Source organism: Heliangelus exortis, chromosome 29 (assembly GCF_036169615.1).
Source record: "Heliangelus exortis chromosome 29, bHelExo1.hap1, whole genome shotgun sequence".
NCBI lineage: Eukaryota > Metazoa > Chordata > Aves > Apodiformes > Trochilidae > Heliangelus > Heliangelus exortis.
This window is the reverse complement of record NC_092450.1, coordinates 4,741,722-4,758,148: the sequence shown is the minus strand read 5'-3', so window position 1 is coordinate 4,758,148 and position 16,427 is coordinate 4,741,722. Positions and strand designations below refer to the sequence as shown.

The 16,427-nt window shown below is 57.7% G+C and overlaps 1 protein-coding gene across 4 annotated transcripts; it reads left to right on the top strand.

The window, feature by feature from the left end:
* Window positions 1–874: 874 nt before the first annotated feature.
* SOCS7 (suppressor of cytokine signaling 7) lies at window positions 875–13,706 on the top strand. Of its 4 annotated transcripts, none has more exons than XM_071728266.1 (10): window positions 876–1,823; window positions 4,687–4,751; window positions 6,245–6,349; window positions 6,768–6,869; window positions 7,543–7,673; window positions 8,193–8,361; window positions 9,235–9,363; window positions 11,169–11,304; window positions 11,707–11,864; window positions 12,201–13,706. In XM_071728266.1, the coding sequence occupies exons 1-9, from the start codon at window positions 958–960 to the stop codon at window positions 11,825–11,827; spliced, it is 1,824 nt and encodes a 607-aa protein (XP_071584367.1). In that variant the 5' UTR covers window positions 876–957; the 3' UTR covers window positions 11,828–11,864; window positions 12,201–13,706. The 4 variants fall into 4 exon arrangements, with proteins under 4 accessions (XP_071584369.1, XP_071584370.1, XP_071584367.1 ...); XM_071728267.1 differs by having other exon boundaries at window positions 11,707–11,868; XM_071728268.1 differs by lacking the exon at window positions 6,768–6,869 and having other exon boundaries at window positions 875–1,823.
* Window positions 13,707–16,427: the final 2,721 nt, after the last annotated feature.

Below are 16,427 nucleotides of genomic sequence, written 5' to 3'. Positions count from 1 at the left end.
AAGCCATGGCAACGGGAACGGGAATTTTCCTCCCGGCACCCCCCTCCCCGCGGTCCCCTCGCGGGGGTTCGGGGGGGGGGATTTCTCCCGCTGGTTCCCCATCTGGTCCCGGGCTTCAATCCCGCAATGTCCGACCCCCCCCCCGCAGCCGGGGGATGGAACTGGGGGTGGGAGGTGGGAAGGTGACACACGCAGGATGTCCCCGTGGGGCTGAGGGTGACACGGGGGTGGGCACCAAGGCAGGGACCGGCACCCACTTTCCCCCTTTCCCCCCCCTCCAGGCTGGGGGCTGGTGGCCTGGGTCACTGCAGAGGGGAAACTGAGGCACGGGAGGATGCTCAGCTCCGCCCCTGCACAGTGGTGACTGTCCCCGGGTCTGGGGACGGCGGGTGGCACCCCCTCTGCTCCGGAGGGGCGTGCAAGAGCCGTGCAAGGGCTGTGCCAGGGCTGTGCAAGGGAGGTGCAAAAGAAGTGCAAGGAAGATGCAAGGGCTGTGCAAGGGCTGTGTAAGGGAGGTGCAATGAAGTGCAAGGAAGGTGCAATGAAGTGCAAGGGATGTGCAAGGGCCGTGCAAGGGAGGTGCAAGGGCCGTGCAAGAGAAGTGCAAGGGCTGTACAAGGCCGGTGCAGCACTGCCAATCCGAAGCTGCGGGGCTTTCGTGCCTCAGTTTCCCCCCCTCTCCCCCCGCTCTGTCCCGGGGGTCCCCTTCGTGTCCCCCCCCCCCAGAGCTGCCCCCGCGGTGCCTCCCCGGGAGGGGGCGTGGCCACACGGGGCGGGGCGTGGCCTCAGCCGAATGGGGGCGTGGTTATGACCGGAAGTGTGTGGGCGTGGCGCTGTCGGCCCTGGCGCGGGGGTGGGCGGGAGCCGCGGCGGCGGCCGAGGGAGGGGGGGGCGCCCGGCCCGTCCCCGGTTCCGTCCCCGGTTCCGTCCCGCTTGGGCCATGCGGCGGCCGTAGCCATGCAGCGCGCCGAGCTGCGGGAGGGGGAGGCGGCGGCGGCCTCTTACCGGGTGCTCAGCCGCCTGCTGGGTTACGGGGCCGGGCCGGAGGCGGGCGCGGCGGGCGGTGCCGGTGCCGGTACCGGCGCGGCGGTTCCGGAGGCGCTGGGCCCCGTCGCGGGGAGGCTGCCGGCCGTGGCGGCCTTACCGGTGTCGGGGACGCTGCGGGGTCCGCGTCCGGCGCCGCAGCTCCTGGTGTTCCGCAACGCGGCGGAGGGGCGGCCCGGGGAGGAGGGCGGCCCGGGGGCGGGGGGCGGCGGCCCCGCTGCCGGCGGTGACCTCTGCCCGCGGCACCGCTGTGCCCTGGAGCCCAAAGCGGCGGCGAGGTGGGGGACCGGGCCCCCGGGAGGGCTGGAGCTGCAGCTGGCGGCCCTGGGGCTGCGGCCGCCCGGGTTGGGGTCCAAGGGGCCCGGGGGCTGCCCCTGCCTCGGGGGTCCCGTCCCCACCGTGCCCACCCCCGGGCCCCCCGCCGAGGAGACCAGCGACGCGTTACTGGTGCTGGAAGCTCTGGAACCCGAGGAGAGCGGGAGCTGCTCCGAGGAGGAACCGGGATCCCCCGGGCGCGGAGCCGCCCGTCCCGCCGGGAGAGGAGCGAGCGGACCCGCACCGGCCCCCGCATCGGCCCCCGGGGGAACCGCTCACGGTCCCGGTTCCAGGAAGGGTTCCTTGAAAATCCGTCTCAGCCGCCTCTTCCGCACCAAGAGCTGCAGCGGTGGCTCCGCTACCGGGGACGCCACCGAGGGCCGTCGGGGCGGGGAGCTCCCCGCATCGGCCGGCAGCCTGACCGACGTCTGCGGGGGCCGCGGCCGGGAGCAGGAGACGGGCAGGTACGGACAGGGGGGGTCACCGGGGATGAACGGGGCTGGGGGGGTCCGGGGGCTGCCCCCTGGTTTGGGGGTGTCTGGGGAAGGGCTGCCCCCCCGGCCAGGTGATGTTTGGGGGGTCTGTGGGGTGCGGGGTGGGGTTTGGGCAGCACCAGGAGAGCTCGGGGGGGCTGCAGGGGTGCTGGGGCTGTCAGCCTTTGGGAGAGGGGGCCACGAGGGGCCAGTGCCACCCCACTGGTGGTCACCGTGGCCACCAGCAGCTCCCAGCTGGGCTCAGGGCTTTTCGGAGGCTTCATCCTTCCCCTGGGGTCAGGAAAGGTTTGAGCTGGAGGCTGGGAGAGGAGGAGGAGGAGGAGGAGGAGCTGCCTGGGCTCTGCATCTGCAAAGGGGGTGATGGAGAAAGGTCCTGGGGTGGTGAGGTGACAGCTGGCTCAGAGGGGACCCTGAGGAAGCTGTGTGTCCCACGAGTGACACTGCCCTGAGACCCCTGGGGGGAGGGGGGGTCCTCTTGGAGAACAATTTCCTGGGGCTTGTGAGCATCACATTGGGTTCTGGAGCTCCCCTGGTGCCCCCCTGGAGCTCCCTGGCAGGACAGGGAGGAGGAAGCAGGGGTTGGGTTGTGTGTGGGGCTGGGGGGGACAAATCTGGGGAGCTGTTGGTGTAGGGACCCCCCCCCCCCCTGTGCCCCATCCCTCTTCCCTGGCTCCTCACCCTGCTCCAGGCTCTTGTTTCAGCAGGAGACAAGAGCTGCTTGGTACCAAGGGCTGCTCAAAGATGGGGACCCTCTGCACCCCAGAAGCAGCTTCCTGTGGCATTTCCAGCTGCAGAGCTGAGATTCCTCCTGGAGAGGCTGCCCCAGGTCTGCAGCCATCCCGGGAGCAGCATGAAATAATGGGATGGACTCAGTATTCCAGCAGAACCCTTTCCCTGGGGGGTTGGTTAAGGCTGAAGGCAGCTGCAGATGAGCAGGAAACTTTCTCCAGGCTTGTTCTGAAGGTGCTGACCTTGGGTCAGGTGTGACCTGGTCTCCTGGCACTTTAGCAGCCCAAAAGGCAACAGGGTGGCACCAGAGGTTAAAATTGTCCCCCCAGTTGAAGCTAAGGCTGGGTGGATGAGATGGAGCAGCCTCAGATCCTGTGCCAGCTCCCAGCCCTGCAGGGTCGGGGTCTTTGGGTGCTCCCTGGAGCCCACGGACCTGTGGGGGGTGATGGAGCAGTTTTTTGGGACAGCTTGGTTCCCCTCAGATGGCTGAATGGGCCTCAGATGGAGCTGCCTGGAATGACAGAGGTGTTGGTGGCTTCTTTGGTCCTGGTCCTGATGAGAGTCAGGAGTCCTGGGGACCTTTTCCTGGGTCCTGTCCCTGGTTCTGTCCCTGGATGCTGCTCTCTCCTGCCTGGGGTGTCCCTGGGTGCTGTTCCCAAAGCTCTGGATCTTCTCCTGGAAATCATTCCAAGCATCCTGGGCTCCAGCAGGAGCAGGTGGGACCCAGGAATCCACAGCTCTGTTTGCTCTGCTGCTCCTTTGGGTTTCCATGGCTCTTCCCTTCTCTGGCTCCACCTTCCCAACCTCCTCCAGCAGCAGAATTCCAGGTGTCTGGAGTGGTGCTGGAGGACATGTGGTGCAGAAGATGAGGAAGGAACCCACCCCTCTTACAAGAAACAAAACCTGGAGCTCCCAGCTCCTGTTTCCAGCACTGTTTGGGGGCTGCAGGACTTGAGGGAGGGGAGGAGGAAGCCTTGGAAGTTGGTTTGGGGGGCAGTGAGGTGGGAAGTAAAGGGGGGGTGGGGTTCCTTGTTCAGGTCCTGCTGGGGGTGGGAGAAGGAGAAATCCCAGAACTTGATGGCTGCAAAACCTTGGCAGGAAATGGAGCTGGTTTGGTACCAGCCAAATGGCAGCTCAGGGGGTGCTGAATGACAAGGGCCCAGTTGGTACTGGTCCAGCACTGGGTGTCTGGGGTGGGGAAGGTCTTCTCCTGGAGGTGCCATGCTCTGTGCCTCAGTTTCCCAGCATTTTCTCTGGGGAGGGACTTTGGAGAAGGGCCTGGAGGGATGGGATGAGGAGGAATGGCTTTAATCTGAGGGAAAGAGGTGGAGACTGGGGGAGAAATTCTTTGGGGTGAGGGTGCTGAGCCCCTGGGTGCCCCCAGAAGCTGTGGCTGCCCCATCCCTGGCAGTGTCCAAGGTTGGATGGGGCTTGGAGCACCCTGGGCTGGGGGAGGGGTCCCTGCCCATGGCTCTGGGTGGGATTTAAGGTCCTTTCCCTGATTTTCTGATGTGGATCAAGGCCTCTCAAGGGAAGGTGCTGGAGGGCACGGTGCTGGCTGCAGTGTTGGTGTGAAGCTCCTGGTTTGGGGAGCAGATTTCCTTGGGATCCCTGGGGTTCCTGGCTCCTGGGCAGAGGTTCCCATCCATCCCCTTGGCTCTGGGTTCAGCAAACCCCCCCCTTACCCCTTCCTGCCTCAGCCCCAACCTGTTTGTCAGGGGCAAGCTCTGATCCAGAGAAGTAACGTGAGGGCTGTTGTGAAACAGCTTCTTGGCTCTGCTCACCACCCTTGCTTGGGGTTTTTTCTTTCCAAAGACTTTATTAATTACCCAGTTAGAGATTTGCTTCCTGGCAGGACAGACCCAGCTTTACTGGTTGTCTGCCCTACTTAGGCCCCAGCACTGAATAAACACCCAGCACCTGAGCTGCCTCCAGCTCCTCTGAAGGCTGGGGAAGGTTCTGGGAAGGTTCTGCTGGTCTGAGGAGGTTCTGCTGGTCTGAGGAGGTTCTGCTGGTCTGTCTGAGAGGGTCAGATGTGGTTCTGGTCTGCTGGGGTTGCCCCCAGCCCCCTCCCCTGACTCCTTTTTCTCTGATTTCCCCCTAGGAAACACAGACTGACAAGAACTCAAAGTGCCTTTTCCCCCGTTGTGTTCAGCCCCCTCTTCACAGGTAAGAATGGGGAAGATTTACAGCTTGAGCTTTTATTTTGGTCTGCAGAGAGCAGTGGAGGCTTCTCAGAACCCCCTGAGCATCCCCCCACCCCCTGCAGCCCCAGCTCTCTGGGGCTTCCCCAGTGCTGCACCTCAGTGTTTTGCAATTCCTCCCCTGGATTCACTCCTTGGGGTTGTGCCTGGGGAGCAGAAGGGGCTCTTTGCATCCAGGTGGTTTGGGAACCCCTCTGCAGAGCCAGTGCTGCCCTGGGTGGGTTGTGGGGGGGCTGGATGAGCCCCCTTAACCCCCCCCCCCCCCCCAAAGCCCCACAGAGGCTGCGCTGGGTGAATCCAAACCTCTGAATCCAAACCCAAGCATCAACCTCCTCCTCCTCTTCCATGTTCTCCTCTCTCCTCACCTCCTGCTGCTTTCTGACCTTCCTTTTTTTCTGCTGGGGAGGGAGGGGGTGAAGTTTTTTGGTTTATAAATGGTGTGAGGGGGAAGAGACACCAAGAGCTGAGCACCGTGGGGTGATGGAAAGTTTCTGGTCCTGAGCTGGTTGGGGTGGGGGCTCCTGGCCACAAAAATCCTGGCCCCAGGGCTTGGGGGCTTCCTTGGGAAGGTCCCAGGATTTGTGTGAGTAGGAACTGAAGGGGAAGATTCTGCTGAGTGAGTGGTGAGCAGCTCTGTGGGGTTTTACCTGGCTTCTTGGGGAAACTCAGAGTCAAAACAAATGCACGTTGAGGGGTTTATTGCAGGGCAGAGGAATCAAAAGTCTCTTGCCAGGTGGGGGAACAGTGGCAGTGCCCTTGTGGGAGCTTTCCCTTGGCAGAAAGCTGTTGAAGTGTCCCCAGAGTGAACATCTGCATTATTTTAATTTCTTTGCTTGGTCCTTTACTTCTCGGGCCTCTCCTGAGGTTTCTGTGACTGCACAGAAAAAGTTCTGGAACTGGAACCACCAGAACAAGGCAGAATTCCAGTGTCCAGCCCAACCTGCATGGCTGGCATGGATCTGAGAGCTGAGTTCCTGCAACCCCCCTGATTTTGGTTGCAGGATATGAATGCAGCTCAGCCACTTTATTTTTAGGGTGTGGAAATAAAGTGTCTGTGTGGCTGCTTGTGTGCTCACACTCCTAAATCCCCCAGGGAGAAGGTACCTTGGGTAATAACCAACCCCAAATCCTCCTCTTAACCTGGCTTATGAATAGACAGGGCTTTTAAAAAGCAGAAGGGGAAGCTGAGTCAATCCTGCCCCGTGGTGAATGAATTGCTGGGTGTTCACCAGGATGGGGGGGGGGGGGGGGGATGCTGGGCAGGGTCTCTGGAGCAGAAAAGGAGTTCCCTGCCTGCAGGAACTGAAATCTGAAGCAGATGGAGCTCATTGTCCTTGGGTCTGTGGTTCAGGTGCTTGGGGTGATTTGGTTTATGTGGTTGGATTGATTTTGGGGGTTTTTCTGGGGGAAAAACCCTTGGCAGTGGTGGCACTCACAGCTTTCCTCCAAACCCTGCAGGTGAAACGGTGTCACTGGTGGATGTGGACATCTCTCAGCGAGGTCTGACCTCCCCTCACCCTCCAACTCCTCCTCCTCCTCCACGAAGAAGCCTCAGCCTCTTAGGTACCACCCTCCAGAACCTCCTGGGGTCCCTGTTGGGAGCAGAGGGATGGAGCAGGAGCAGCATCCCAAGGGGTCCCAGCAGAGCATTTCTTGCTTTTCTTATGCAAGGGGCTTGGCTGGGCTGGAAATGGGGCTCCTGAGGGTCCCCAGGAGCTCAGGGATTCCCATCAGGTGGTGGATGGGAATCTAAAATCATGGAATCTCATGATTTGGGTCGGAAGGGACCTTAAAAGATCACCCAGTCCCATGGGCAGGGACACTTCCCACCAGCCCAGGGTGGTCCAAGCCCCACTCAGCCCTTGAACCCCCCCAGCTCCAGCTCTGCTCCTCCCAGCTGGGTCCCCCAGTGCTCAGGCTCTGGGTTTGGGTCCCTCACTTTCCTGTTTTCTGACCCTCTCTTGCCTCTCTTCTCTCCTAGATGATATCAGTGGGACTTTGCCTCCATCTGTCCTGGTGGCTCCAATGGGTTCTTCCCTCCAGTCTTTCCCTCTGCCTCCACCTCCTCCACCCCACGCCCCAGGTCAGCTCAGCTCTTGGAGCTCTGGCTCTGCCCTTCAGGGACCTGAACTTTGGGGGTGTTTTTGGTGGGCTTTGGGGCTTTTCCTTGGCTTTCCCAGCAGCAGTGCTGCCTGCCCTGGCTCTGTGCCCTCTGCCCAGGTCATGGGGCTCTCTTAGTTTTGCTGAACCTCGTGGTGGCATCAGCTTTAATCCTTATTTTTCTCGGGTTCAGCAGCCCAGCCAGGGTTGTAGTGGGGCAGGTGAGGTGTCAGGGGGTGTCAGCAGCCTGGGGAAGGAGCTGTGGGTGCAGGGTTGAGTGGGTGCAGCCCCCCTGCCCAGCAGCCCAGCTGAGGGACCTTTCCCCTCCAGTTTCCCTTTGGGTTTTGGTTTCCTTCAGCACCCAGAGGTGCTGCCCTTTTCTCCAAGCTGTGAGATTTGTTCCCCCCAACCTGTGCCCCCCTGGCACTGCCCTTTCCCCCTCCACCAAGGCACCTCAAGGGAGGTGAAGGCACCGGGAGCCCCCTCGGAGGGGTCGGGTGGTGCCACCGCCACGTCCTTTTTGGGGACATTGTCCTTCCAGAGCTCTGCAGCTCTCCCCTGACCCCCAGAGCCATGGGAGGGGGACAGGGGTGACTCAGCCTCGGGGTGAGCTCCCTCTGGGTGACCACATCCTGGGCTGTCTCCTCCTCCTGCAGATGCTTTCCCACGGATTGTCCCCCTGAGGCCGACGGAGGCGATGCCCGGGCAGCCCCCCCCACACCTCCAGTGTCCTCTCTACCCCCAGGACTCCAGCAGCTTTGCAGCCAGCTTGAGAGAGCTGGAGAAGGTGACTGTGGTGTGGGAGAGAGGGGTGGCAGCTCAGGAGGAGAACAACACTGATTCTGGGGACTGATCATCCCTTTGGTGGACTTGGGAGCGTGAGATAAGGAGAGGGGGTTAAAGAAAACCTCCTGCCTTTCCCCCACTGAGGTTTTCATAGAATCGTGGAACCCCAGACTGGGTTGGGTTGGAATGGACCTTAAATCCCACCCAGTGCCACCCCACCCATGGGCAGGGACCCCTCCCCCAGCCCAGGGGGCTCCAAGCCCCATCCAAAGCTTCAACACTGCCAGGGATGGGGCAGCCACAGCTTCTGGGGGCACCCAGGGGCTCAGCACCCTCACCCCAAAGAATTTCTCATCCAAGAGCAGTCCCAGCCACCCAAGCTCCTGGGTGAATACAACCAGAAGCTTCCAGTCTGGCATTCAGAGGGAATTAACAACAAGAGGAAATGGTGTTGGGTTTAGGTGCTGATAAAGTCTTCCTTGCTGCCATCTGCTGATGTTCTGGCTCCCTCTTTTCCCAGTGTGGGTGGTACTGGGGACCCATGAACTGGGAGGATGCAGAGATGAAGCTGAAGGGGAAGCCAGATGGATCCTTCCTGGTCCGTGACAGTTCTGACCCTCGGTACATCCTGAGCCTCAGCTTTCGGTCCCAGGGCATCACCCACCACACCAGGATGGAGCACTACAGGGGTGAGAGGTGCTGGGGGGACACTGGAGGCCTGGGAGCAGCCTGGTGACAAGGTCCCAGCACAGTGCTCTGGGGCACAGAGCTGGCAGAAGAGGGGGAGCAGCAGCAGCAAGATGTCCTCACACTTGTCTTGGGCTTCTGGAAGAGGCCTTGGAAATGAAATCATTCCCCTTCTGCCTCTGAAAAACTGGGGGACACCTGAGAGTTCCCTGTGCCCAGTCCTCAGGCCTTGCTTTGATAAACTGGACCCAAAAAATGCTCATTCCCAAGATTTTGGGGATCCTGCTGTGCAGCAGAGCCACCCTTGGCAGCTGGCACTGCTTCCCAAAGGAAACCTTGGTGTCCCTGTCAGATGAGGAGGTTGCAGACCCTGGGCCAGCAGAATGCCCAACACCATCAGTGGTGTCTGAAGCTGGGGGTGCAGGGGCTTCCCAGCCATCCTGCTGCACCAGACACTGCTCTGTAACCCCCCAGAGCAAACCTCAGCTGCTTCTCCTCCTCTTCCTCTTTGCCCTTGTCCCTGGGCTGCCTCTTCCTCCACCTCTGCCAGTGGAACCCAGCAGCAGCTCTGGTCCTGAGCCCCAGGACTGATTCTTCCTGAAGGAGCAGAGGTTTTCATCACCCTGGGACACTCCAAGGAGCTGCTGCAGGTGGAGGGGGTGTGAGCTGCCTGGGGACTGAGCTTTGGAACAGACTTCTCCTGCTCTTGGTCCAGTTCCTTATTTTGGGACTGGGATAAGTCCTCTCTCAGCTCTTCCTTAGCCAGGAGTCTTCCCACCAGTGCTCCAGCAATGTATTATTTAATTTTTTTTTAATATAACGTATAATGTCCAATAATTGTGTGATGTATAAAGTATTTTCTGTTCTCCTGGAAGGGACCTTCAGCCTCTGGTGCCACCCCAAGTTTGAAGATCGCTGCCAGTCCGTGGTGGAGTTCATCAAGAGAGCCATCATGCACTCCAAAAATGGGAAGTTCCTCTACTTCCTGCGTTCCAGGGTTCCAGGTGGGTCCCAATCCCAACCTGGGGAATGTTCTGCTCCTGCCCAGACCCAGGGAGATGGCTAAAAATGGCTTTGGGCTGCTGAGCCCAGTGCCCACTGGGGAGGGGATTTGGTCCAAGGAGTTTCTGGTCTAGGAGAAGCTGGAGGGATGGGATGGGATGGGATGGGATAGGATGATGTTCCCTCCTCAGGGTTCCAAGCCCAGATCTGTTCAGTGTTGCCCTCTGGTGTAACAACAGCAAAACTGATCCTTAATGTGGCCACACCTGGGGGAGGAGAGGGATGGATTTGATGGATTACTCAGCCTTCAGAAAACCTTTGCAAGCTGCTACTTCACCTTCCTGATCCTGAGATCTCTTCCCCTGGATAATAGGACTTGGAGGGCTGAGGACTCCAGGCAAATACCTTAGGAAAGGGCTTGCTCTGGAAATACAGGATTGAAAGAGAAAATATGCAGGGTGCACCTGCTGAGGGGTCCCTGCTCCCCCCCTGAGCTACCAGTGCTGCTGGCTCTGGGTTCTGCTCCTCCCCTCTGGGCTCAGTGTTGGACCTGGGCTCTTTGATCCTTGAAAAACAAAAATCTGGCAGTGGAGCCTGATCCTTGGTGGGGGAACAGACACTGAGGCTCTGTGTCTGCCCTGGGTGCTGCAGAAACCTCAACCACTGCTGGGAGGAGGGGGCTGTGTCCCCAGCTGCCCCCTGGGGCTTGTGGCTAGCAGAGTGTTTGGGCTCCCAGCCCTGGGCATGTGGCTAGCAGAGTGTTTGGGCTCCTAGCCCTGGGCATGTGGCTAGCAGAATGTTTGGGCTCCCAGCCCTGGACATGTGGCTAGCAGAATGTTTGGACTCCTAGCCCTGGGCGTGTGGCTAGCAGAGGGCAGGGAGCTCCTGCTGCTGGCTCCCCATGCTCCCTGGCTGAGCTCCCAGAGGTCAGTTCCTTTTTGGTAGGAGAAGAATGAGGAGGGGAGGGGGGAGAATCCAGCCTTCAATTGATTGCTGTTCTTGGCTTTCTCAAAAGCTGGCTCACAGCTTCCTGAGCTGCCCGGGGCAGTTCTGAGCCCATTTCAGTGTGAAGAGCTTTTCCTTTTCTCCTTTCACTCCGTGTCCCTCAGAGACAAAGCAGCAGGAGGGGGTGAGGGTGTCACCAGCTTTGAATCCCCCTGCAAAGCCAGATGAGACCTGGGGCTCTGGATGATCCTGGCTCCTCAAGGTCCTTCCTGCTGCTCCTGCCCACCTCTCCCTTCTGTGGGCTCCACTGTTGCTCTTAACTCTGGGGGAGGAGGAGGAGGTTTTGGGGGGCTGGATGTGACTTTCTCAGCCCTGCCAGGTTGTTCCCTGCCTGGGGAGCTTTGTGCTCAGCCTCAGGACCCCAGGACTGAGCAGCTCTGGCACAGTTGGAGCTCTCCAACCCCCCCTCCAGGTTTTTAATGCCCCAAAGGGTTGTGCAGAGCCTGCACGTGGCTCATGCTCCCCACTTTCTGCTCCTCCCTCCCAGAGCCTCTTGCTGCTCCATACCCAGTGATGCTTCGTCTCCCAGTCCAGGTAGAGGAGAGGGGTTTAGGAGCCTGCAGTGTCCCAGGACCTGGGTTTATTTTTTTTTTCCACTGCTGCTGCCTTGTGAGGAAGGCTGGAGGGGACTTTGCAGGGGAATCCCTGGGAGGTTTTGAATCCCTGAAGCTCCTGGTGGGACCTGCCGGGGGGTCACAGCTTTCGTCTCCCCAGCTTTTCCCTCCCCCCAGCTGTGACAATTCCTCCCTGACATCACGCTGAGCTCCAATATCCCTTTTTTTTAATTTTTATTTCCCCACAGGTCTCCCTCCAACACCAGTCCAGCTCCTGTATCCAGTCTCCAGGTTCAGCAATGTCAAATCCCTCCAGCACCTTTGTCGCTTTCGGATCAGGCAGCTGGTCCGGATCGACCACATCCCCGAGCTGCCCCTGCCCAAGTGAGTCCAGGGAATGGGCTGGGGATCAATCCCTGTGCTTTCCACCCCAGCAGGCAGGGAGGAGGTGGCTGTGTCTGCAGCAGGGGCTCTGGGAGGGGAGGAGGTGACTTCTGCAGCCTTGGGACAGCCAGATCCACGTCCTGGGGATGTGGGGATCATCCGAGTGAGGAGGTCCCTGGGGGTGTCACACCTTGGGGTGCTGGCTGGGGCAGAAGTCTTGGTGATCCTTTCCTAGTGTTGCTTTGGGTTGGAAAAGGCCTCTTTTAGTCCCAACCCTCTGCCCTGTCCTCCCACTAAACCAGGTTTCTCCAAGCCCCATCCAGCCTGGCCTTCCAATACTGCTTGGGATGAGGGGGTTGGTTGTGGGCTCAGGGTTAAAACTTCTCCTCCTGCCTTCCCCAGGCCCCTCATCTCCTACATCTGCAAGTTCTACTACTATGACCCCCAGGAGGAGGTGTACCTCTCCCTGAAGGAAGCTCAGCTCATCTCCAAACAGAAGCAGGAGGCTGAGTCCTCCACGTAGCCACCCTGCCTCCCCAGCCTTGTTGCTGTCACTGTTGGTAGGTGAGCACCACAGCTCCCATCCCGTGGGGTCACACCTCCATCATCATCATCATCATCATCACTCTGTCCCCCTCTGGCTGCAAATTAAAACACAACCATCAAAAAAAAAAAAAAAAAAAAGGGGGGGGGAAAAAAAAAAATGACAGCAATTCACTCCGTGGTCCTTCCCCCCTGCTCAGCTTCCCCTGGGGGAGGGGATTGAGGTTTCTGCTTCTTCCTTGGGGGGATTTGTGCCCATCCCCAGCCCTGCTCCCCCCTGAACCCAAACCAGGCACAGCTGGGACAGGTTCTGCTGGGTTCTTCATCCCTGTCCCCTCTCTCTCTCTCCCCAGGAATGTGATTGTCACCATCCTGTAGCCCTGGTGGGGCTGTGCTGGGCAGGAGGCACACGAGGGCCAAGCTTCTGCCAGGCCACTTCCTGCTCTCCAGCTCTTTTGTCAGGAGCAGAGGGCTCCAGGCTCCGAGGAACCCAGTGGAACAGGGAACCAGAACCTTGGAGCAAGGGGCTGGGAGCCAGCTGAGCCCAGCTCCTGGACTCCCTGCAGAACAAAGAATGTCATGGCACTATTTACAAGTTGGTTTTTTTTTTTTTTTTTTTTTTTTTTTAATTTTTTTTAGAAAGTTTTATTTTTTATGTCTTTTTTTGTGTTTTTTTTTTTTTTAAGTTATTTTCAGCATGAGGAAATACTGTCTTATGATCAGCTGAATTTTTCTTGTCCTCCCTTGGAAACTTCAAGGTGGGGAGAGACAGAGAGAGAGAGAGAGAGAGAGAAGGGGACTCTCTAGGAAGATGATCTGCTCCAGGACTGTGGGATGCAGCCAGGATGATCTGCAGCTCTGTGCAATGTCCTCTGGAGATCCCCTGCTCTGTGGGGGGATTTGGGAGCAGAGAGCAGCCCCAAACCTTGTCTTGGGCACCTGAGCTTGGATTTGCCAGGGAATTCCTGCTGAAGGGAGAACGTGGGAGCTGTTTGGGTGTCCTGGAACCTTCTGCCCAAGGGAATGGCTGCTGCTCCAAGGAGGAGCCAACATTTCCTGCTGCAAACACTGGAAAGGTTTTTGCTGAGCCTCTGGCAGGGGTGGAAGGAAGGTGGCAGAACTTCCCTGGACCAAAGGAACCTGCAGCAGTGGGATGTGCACTTTGAGCCCTTCTCTGGCTCTCTCCAGAAGCTGGGAAGGAATTTTGCTTTCTGTGGAGCTGTGAAGGATTTTCATCAGGAGCTGCCAGGGCATCAAACAGCAGCTCTGGAACAAGGAGCAGAGCCCTGAGGGTTCTCCTGGAGCAGCATCTGAGCTCTGTGAGCTTCCTTGCTGCCTCCTCCTCATCCCCAGGATGCCCCTGGAACCCCAGCAGCTCAGAAACTGGAAAGCCAAGAGAGGTTTTGCCTCTTGTTGTGTTTCTGGGCTTAGCACTGGCTGAACCAACCCCCCCTGGCCCCTTCACATCCTGAGCTGCTCTTTCATCCACTGCAGCAAAGAGTTTGCAGCTCGTGCTGGAGTTCAGAGCTTGCCTGAAGTGATGCTGAGAAGTCTGGAGAAGAGGATTTCCCCTGGGTTGGAATGATGGTTCCCCTCCTCTCAGCCCCCAGACTCCTCCATCCTGCACCAGGGGGGTCTGGAAAGGTGATGTTGGGCTCCAGGTCACTCAGGAGCTGCTGGGCCTTTGGTCCTGCCCTGCAGAATGAGCCAGGATGCCCTTGGATTTTGCCACAGTCTGGGGGATTTTAAAGCAGCCTGGAAAACAAAATAATGCTGCTTGGCTGCCAGGGGTGCTGACAAACCCTCTGGTCTTGGAGGAAAAAAAAAAATGTGGGTTTTTTTCATAAAAAAAAAAGAAATATTTGGCTTCCAGGTGAAAGCTTCAAACTCTGGGCCACCACTGACTCTGTCACCACGTGGGGACAGGAGTTACCAGGACATTGGAGCTGCCCTGGGAGGTGCTGAGCAGCATCTCCTGACCTCTGGTGGGACCCTCCGTGGTCCCCCTGTCCCCTCTGGGCTGGGACCACCCTTTGGGTGAAAAATCAACGGGGAAAAGTGTCCCCTGTGTCACCTGGCCCTGTGTCACTGTGCCCAGGTCCTGGATGGATGATCCTGAGGGACACCTGGGATGGATGGATGGATGGGTGGACTGGGAGCTGCTGAAGCCAGGGGGAAGCTGGTCCTCTCCCTGGGGGGATGGGGGGGACAGGGCTGTCCCCCTCCCCTGCTCCAGGGTGGGTTTGGGGAGGGGAAGGGGCATGGAGCCAAACGTGGGGGTGAAAACACAGCAGGAAAACCCCCTCCTGCCCTGCTCCATCTCCTGCTCCATCTCCTGCTCCATCTCCTGCTCCATCTCCTGCTCCATCTCCTGCTCCATCTCCTGCTCCATCTCCTGCTCCATCTCCTGCTCCATCTCCTGCTCCATCTCCTGCTCCATCTCCTGCTCCATCTCCTGCTCCATCTCCTGCTCCATCTCCTGCTCCATCTCCTGCCCCTCCAGAGCTCCCCATGAGGATGGGTGAGGTGGCTGTGTGGGGATTTTTCATTTTTTTGGGTATTTTGGTGGTTTTTTTGGTGTTTTTTTTTTTTTTTTTTTTTTTTTTTGGAGATGCTGAAGGAGCAGCCAGGCTTTTTAGGGGCAATACTTGAATTCCAGGTGTCCTGAGGGAGGGATCCTCTGGGTTGAGGGGGGGTCTGGGAGCTGAAATGATGGAGGAGGAAACTTCTGGGGTGTGGGATGGGTGGTGGGACAGCAGCAGGGGATGCTGGGGGGCTCCCACCCCATGGAGCTGCACCCCTGGAGTTGGGGGGGGGTGGTGGTGGAAGATGCTCCCAGGGTGCTGCCCCCCCCCTGAGGCAGAGCCATGAAAATCATGAAAAAAAAAAACTTAATGGGGAGGAAATAATTTTACAGCCTCCTTCCACCAAGCTTGGATTCTGCAGAGCTTGGTGCTGTCCTCCCCCCTCTCTCAGGGACTGGAGGGAGGTGAGCAAGGAACCAGACCAAGGCACAGTTGGTGCCCATAGAAAAAAAAAACAAAAAAACCTTTCCTCAGCTGCTGTGGTTTGGGGTTTTTTTTTTAAAAATCTGGATGGGTGCAGCCTCTAGGACCCTGTGGGGTGCTCAGTGTCCCTGCTGCTCCCCACTTCCCAGGCAGGGAATGATCTGGAACCTGAAGTTCAGCTGAAAATTGAAATTAAAAAAAAAAAAAATTAATCTTTAATTTGGTTGGAATGGGACCCCCCTGAGAGGGAAGTGGGGAGGGGGTGGTTGAGCCCCAGAGGGGGATTGGGGCTGGAAGGGACCTTGGGGACCACCCAGTTCCAGCCCCACCAGAGCTGGGGAATCTCAGTGGGATGGAGCTGCCCAATTCCTAAACCCTGGAAGTGTTTTTTGTGTGTGGCTGGAGGTGATGTGGGGGCTGGAGTCTTCTCCAGGAGATTTTTGGGGAGGAAACACCCGGAAAAGGTGAATTTGCCAAAGGGTCAAGGTTCCCTCTGCCCCTGGCTGGGGAACTCTTGGTTTTTTCTTCTTCTAAATCTGTCCTGGGGATGATTCCAATCTTCAAATTAAGATTAAAACCCCAGCTCCTTGGGGGGGTCCCAGCCCTGCTGCCCCCCCTGTGCCTCCAGCTGAAAAGCACAAAGGGTGCCCCCCCCCCCCCCCCCCCCCCCCCCCAGGGTGCTGCCCCCCACCCATCCAGGGTTTTCCTCCAAAAATGGTTGGGGGGCAGGGTCTGGATTTGCCTTTGGAGAAGGAAGGAGCAGAGAGGGGGGGGCACAGGGCTGTCCCACCACCTTTGGGTAAAAATGCAGCTTTGCTTCATTTGCTCTTTTTTTTTTCTTTTTTTTCTTTTTTTTTTTTTTCCCCTTTTTCTTTTTTTTTTTTTTTTTTTTTTTTTTGGTGTGTGCTTAATTTATTAAAATAGTTGCTGTATAATTTATTTTCATAAACTATATTAAAAAAAAAAAAGTTACTAAATGGTAAAAAGCAGACTTGCAGGCCAATCTTTCAGAAGAGAGAGAGAGAGAGAGAAAAAGAAAAAATAATTAAGAAAATGTTTTTTGATATAAACATAACAAATGCACTTTTGGGTGTGTTTGGTTATTTTTGGGGGTGGGGAGGGGGGAGCCTGGCTGTACCCGGGGGTTTGTCTGTATATATTGTATCCATAGGCATGTGGGGCCTTGGGGTGCAGACAGCACCTGCTGCAGGGCCTGGGGGAGCTGGTCTGAAGTTCAGGGGTTTTTTTTGGGGTTGTTTTGTCTTTTTTAATTATTTTTTTGTAAGTTGGCAGTGAGGGAGAGCTGACTTTCTGTGTTTGTAACTCATTCCTAGCCTTGTTTTGACTGATGGCTTTTGTTTTGTTACTTTTTTTTCTTTTTTTTTTTAATTTTTTTTTTTAATTTTTTTTTATTTTGGTTGGGGAGGGCGGGATGGGGGGAGAGAGAAGCTGCGGGTTTGAAATAAAAAGAATTGGAAATTGTTTTATGTGCTGTGTGGTCAAGACTCCTGAGACACTGATTTTCCAGCCCCCCCCCCCTCCCCATTTCCAGCATCCCTGGGGGGTGGGATG

What these genes read in the sequence shown, in the direction of transcription:
- SOCS7 (XM_071728266.1), top strand. Translation starts at nt 958, where the DNA reads ATGCAGCGCGCCGAGCTGCGGGAGGGGGAGGCGGCGGCGGCCTCTTAC. An exon ending in CCTGCGTTCCAGGGTTCCAG is followed by an intron (nt 9,364 to 11,168) that starts GTGGGTCCCAAT and finishes ATTTCCCCACAG; the next exon opens with GTCTCCCTCCAACACCAGTC. An exon ending in CCCGAGCTGCCCCTGCCCAA is followed by an intron (nt 11,305 to 11,706) that starts GTGAGTCCAGGG and finishes TGCCTTCCCCAG; the next exon opens with GCCCCTCATCTCCTACATCT.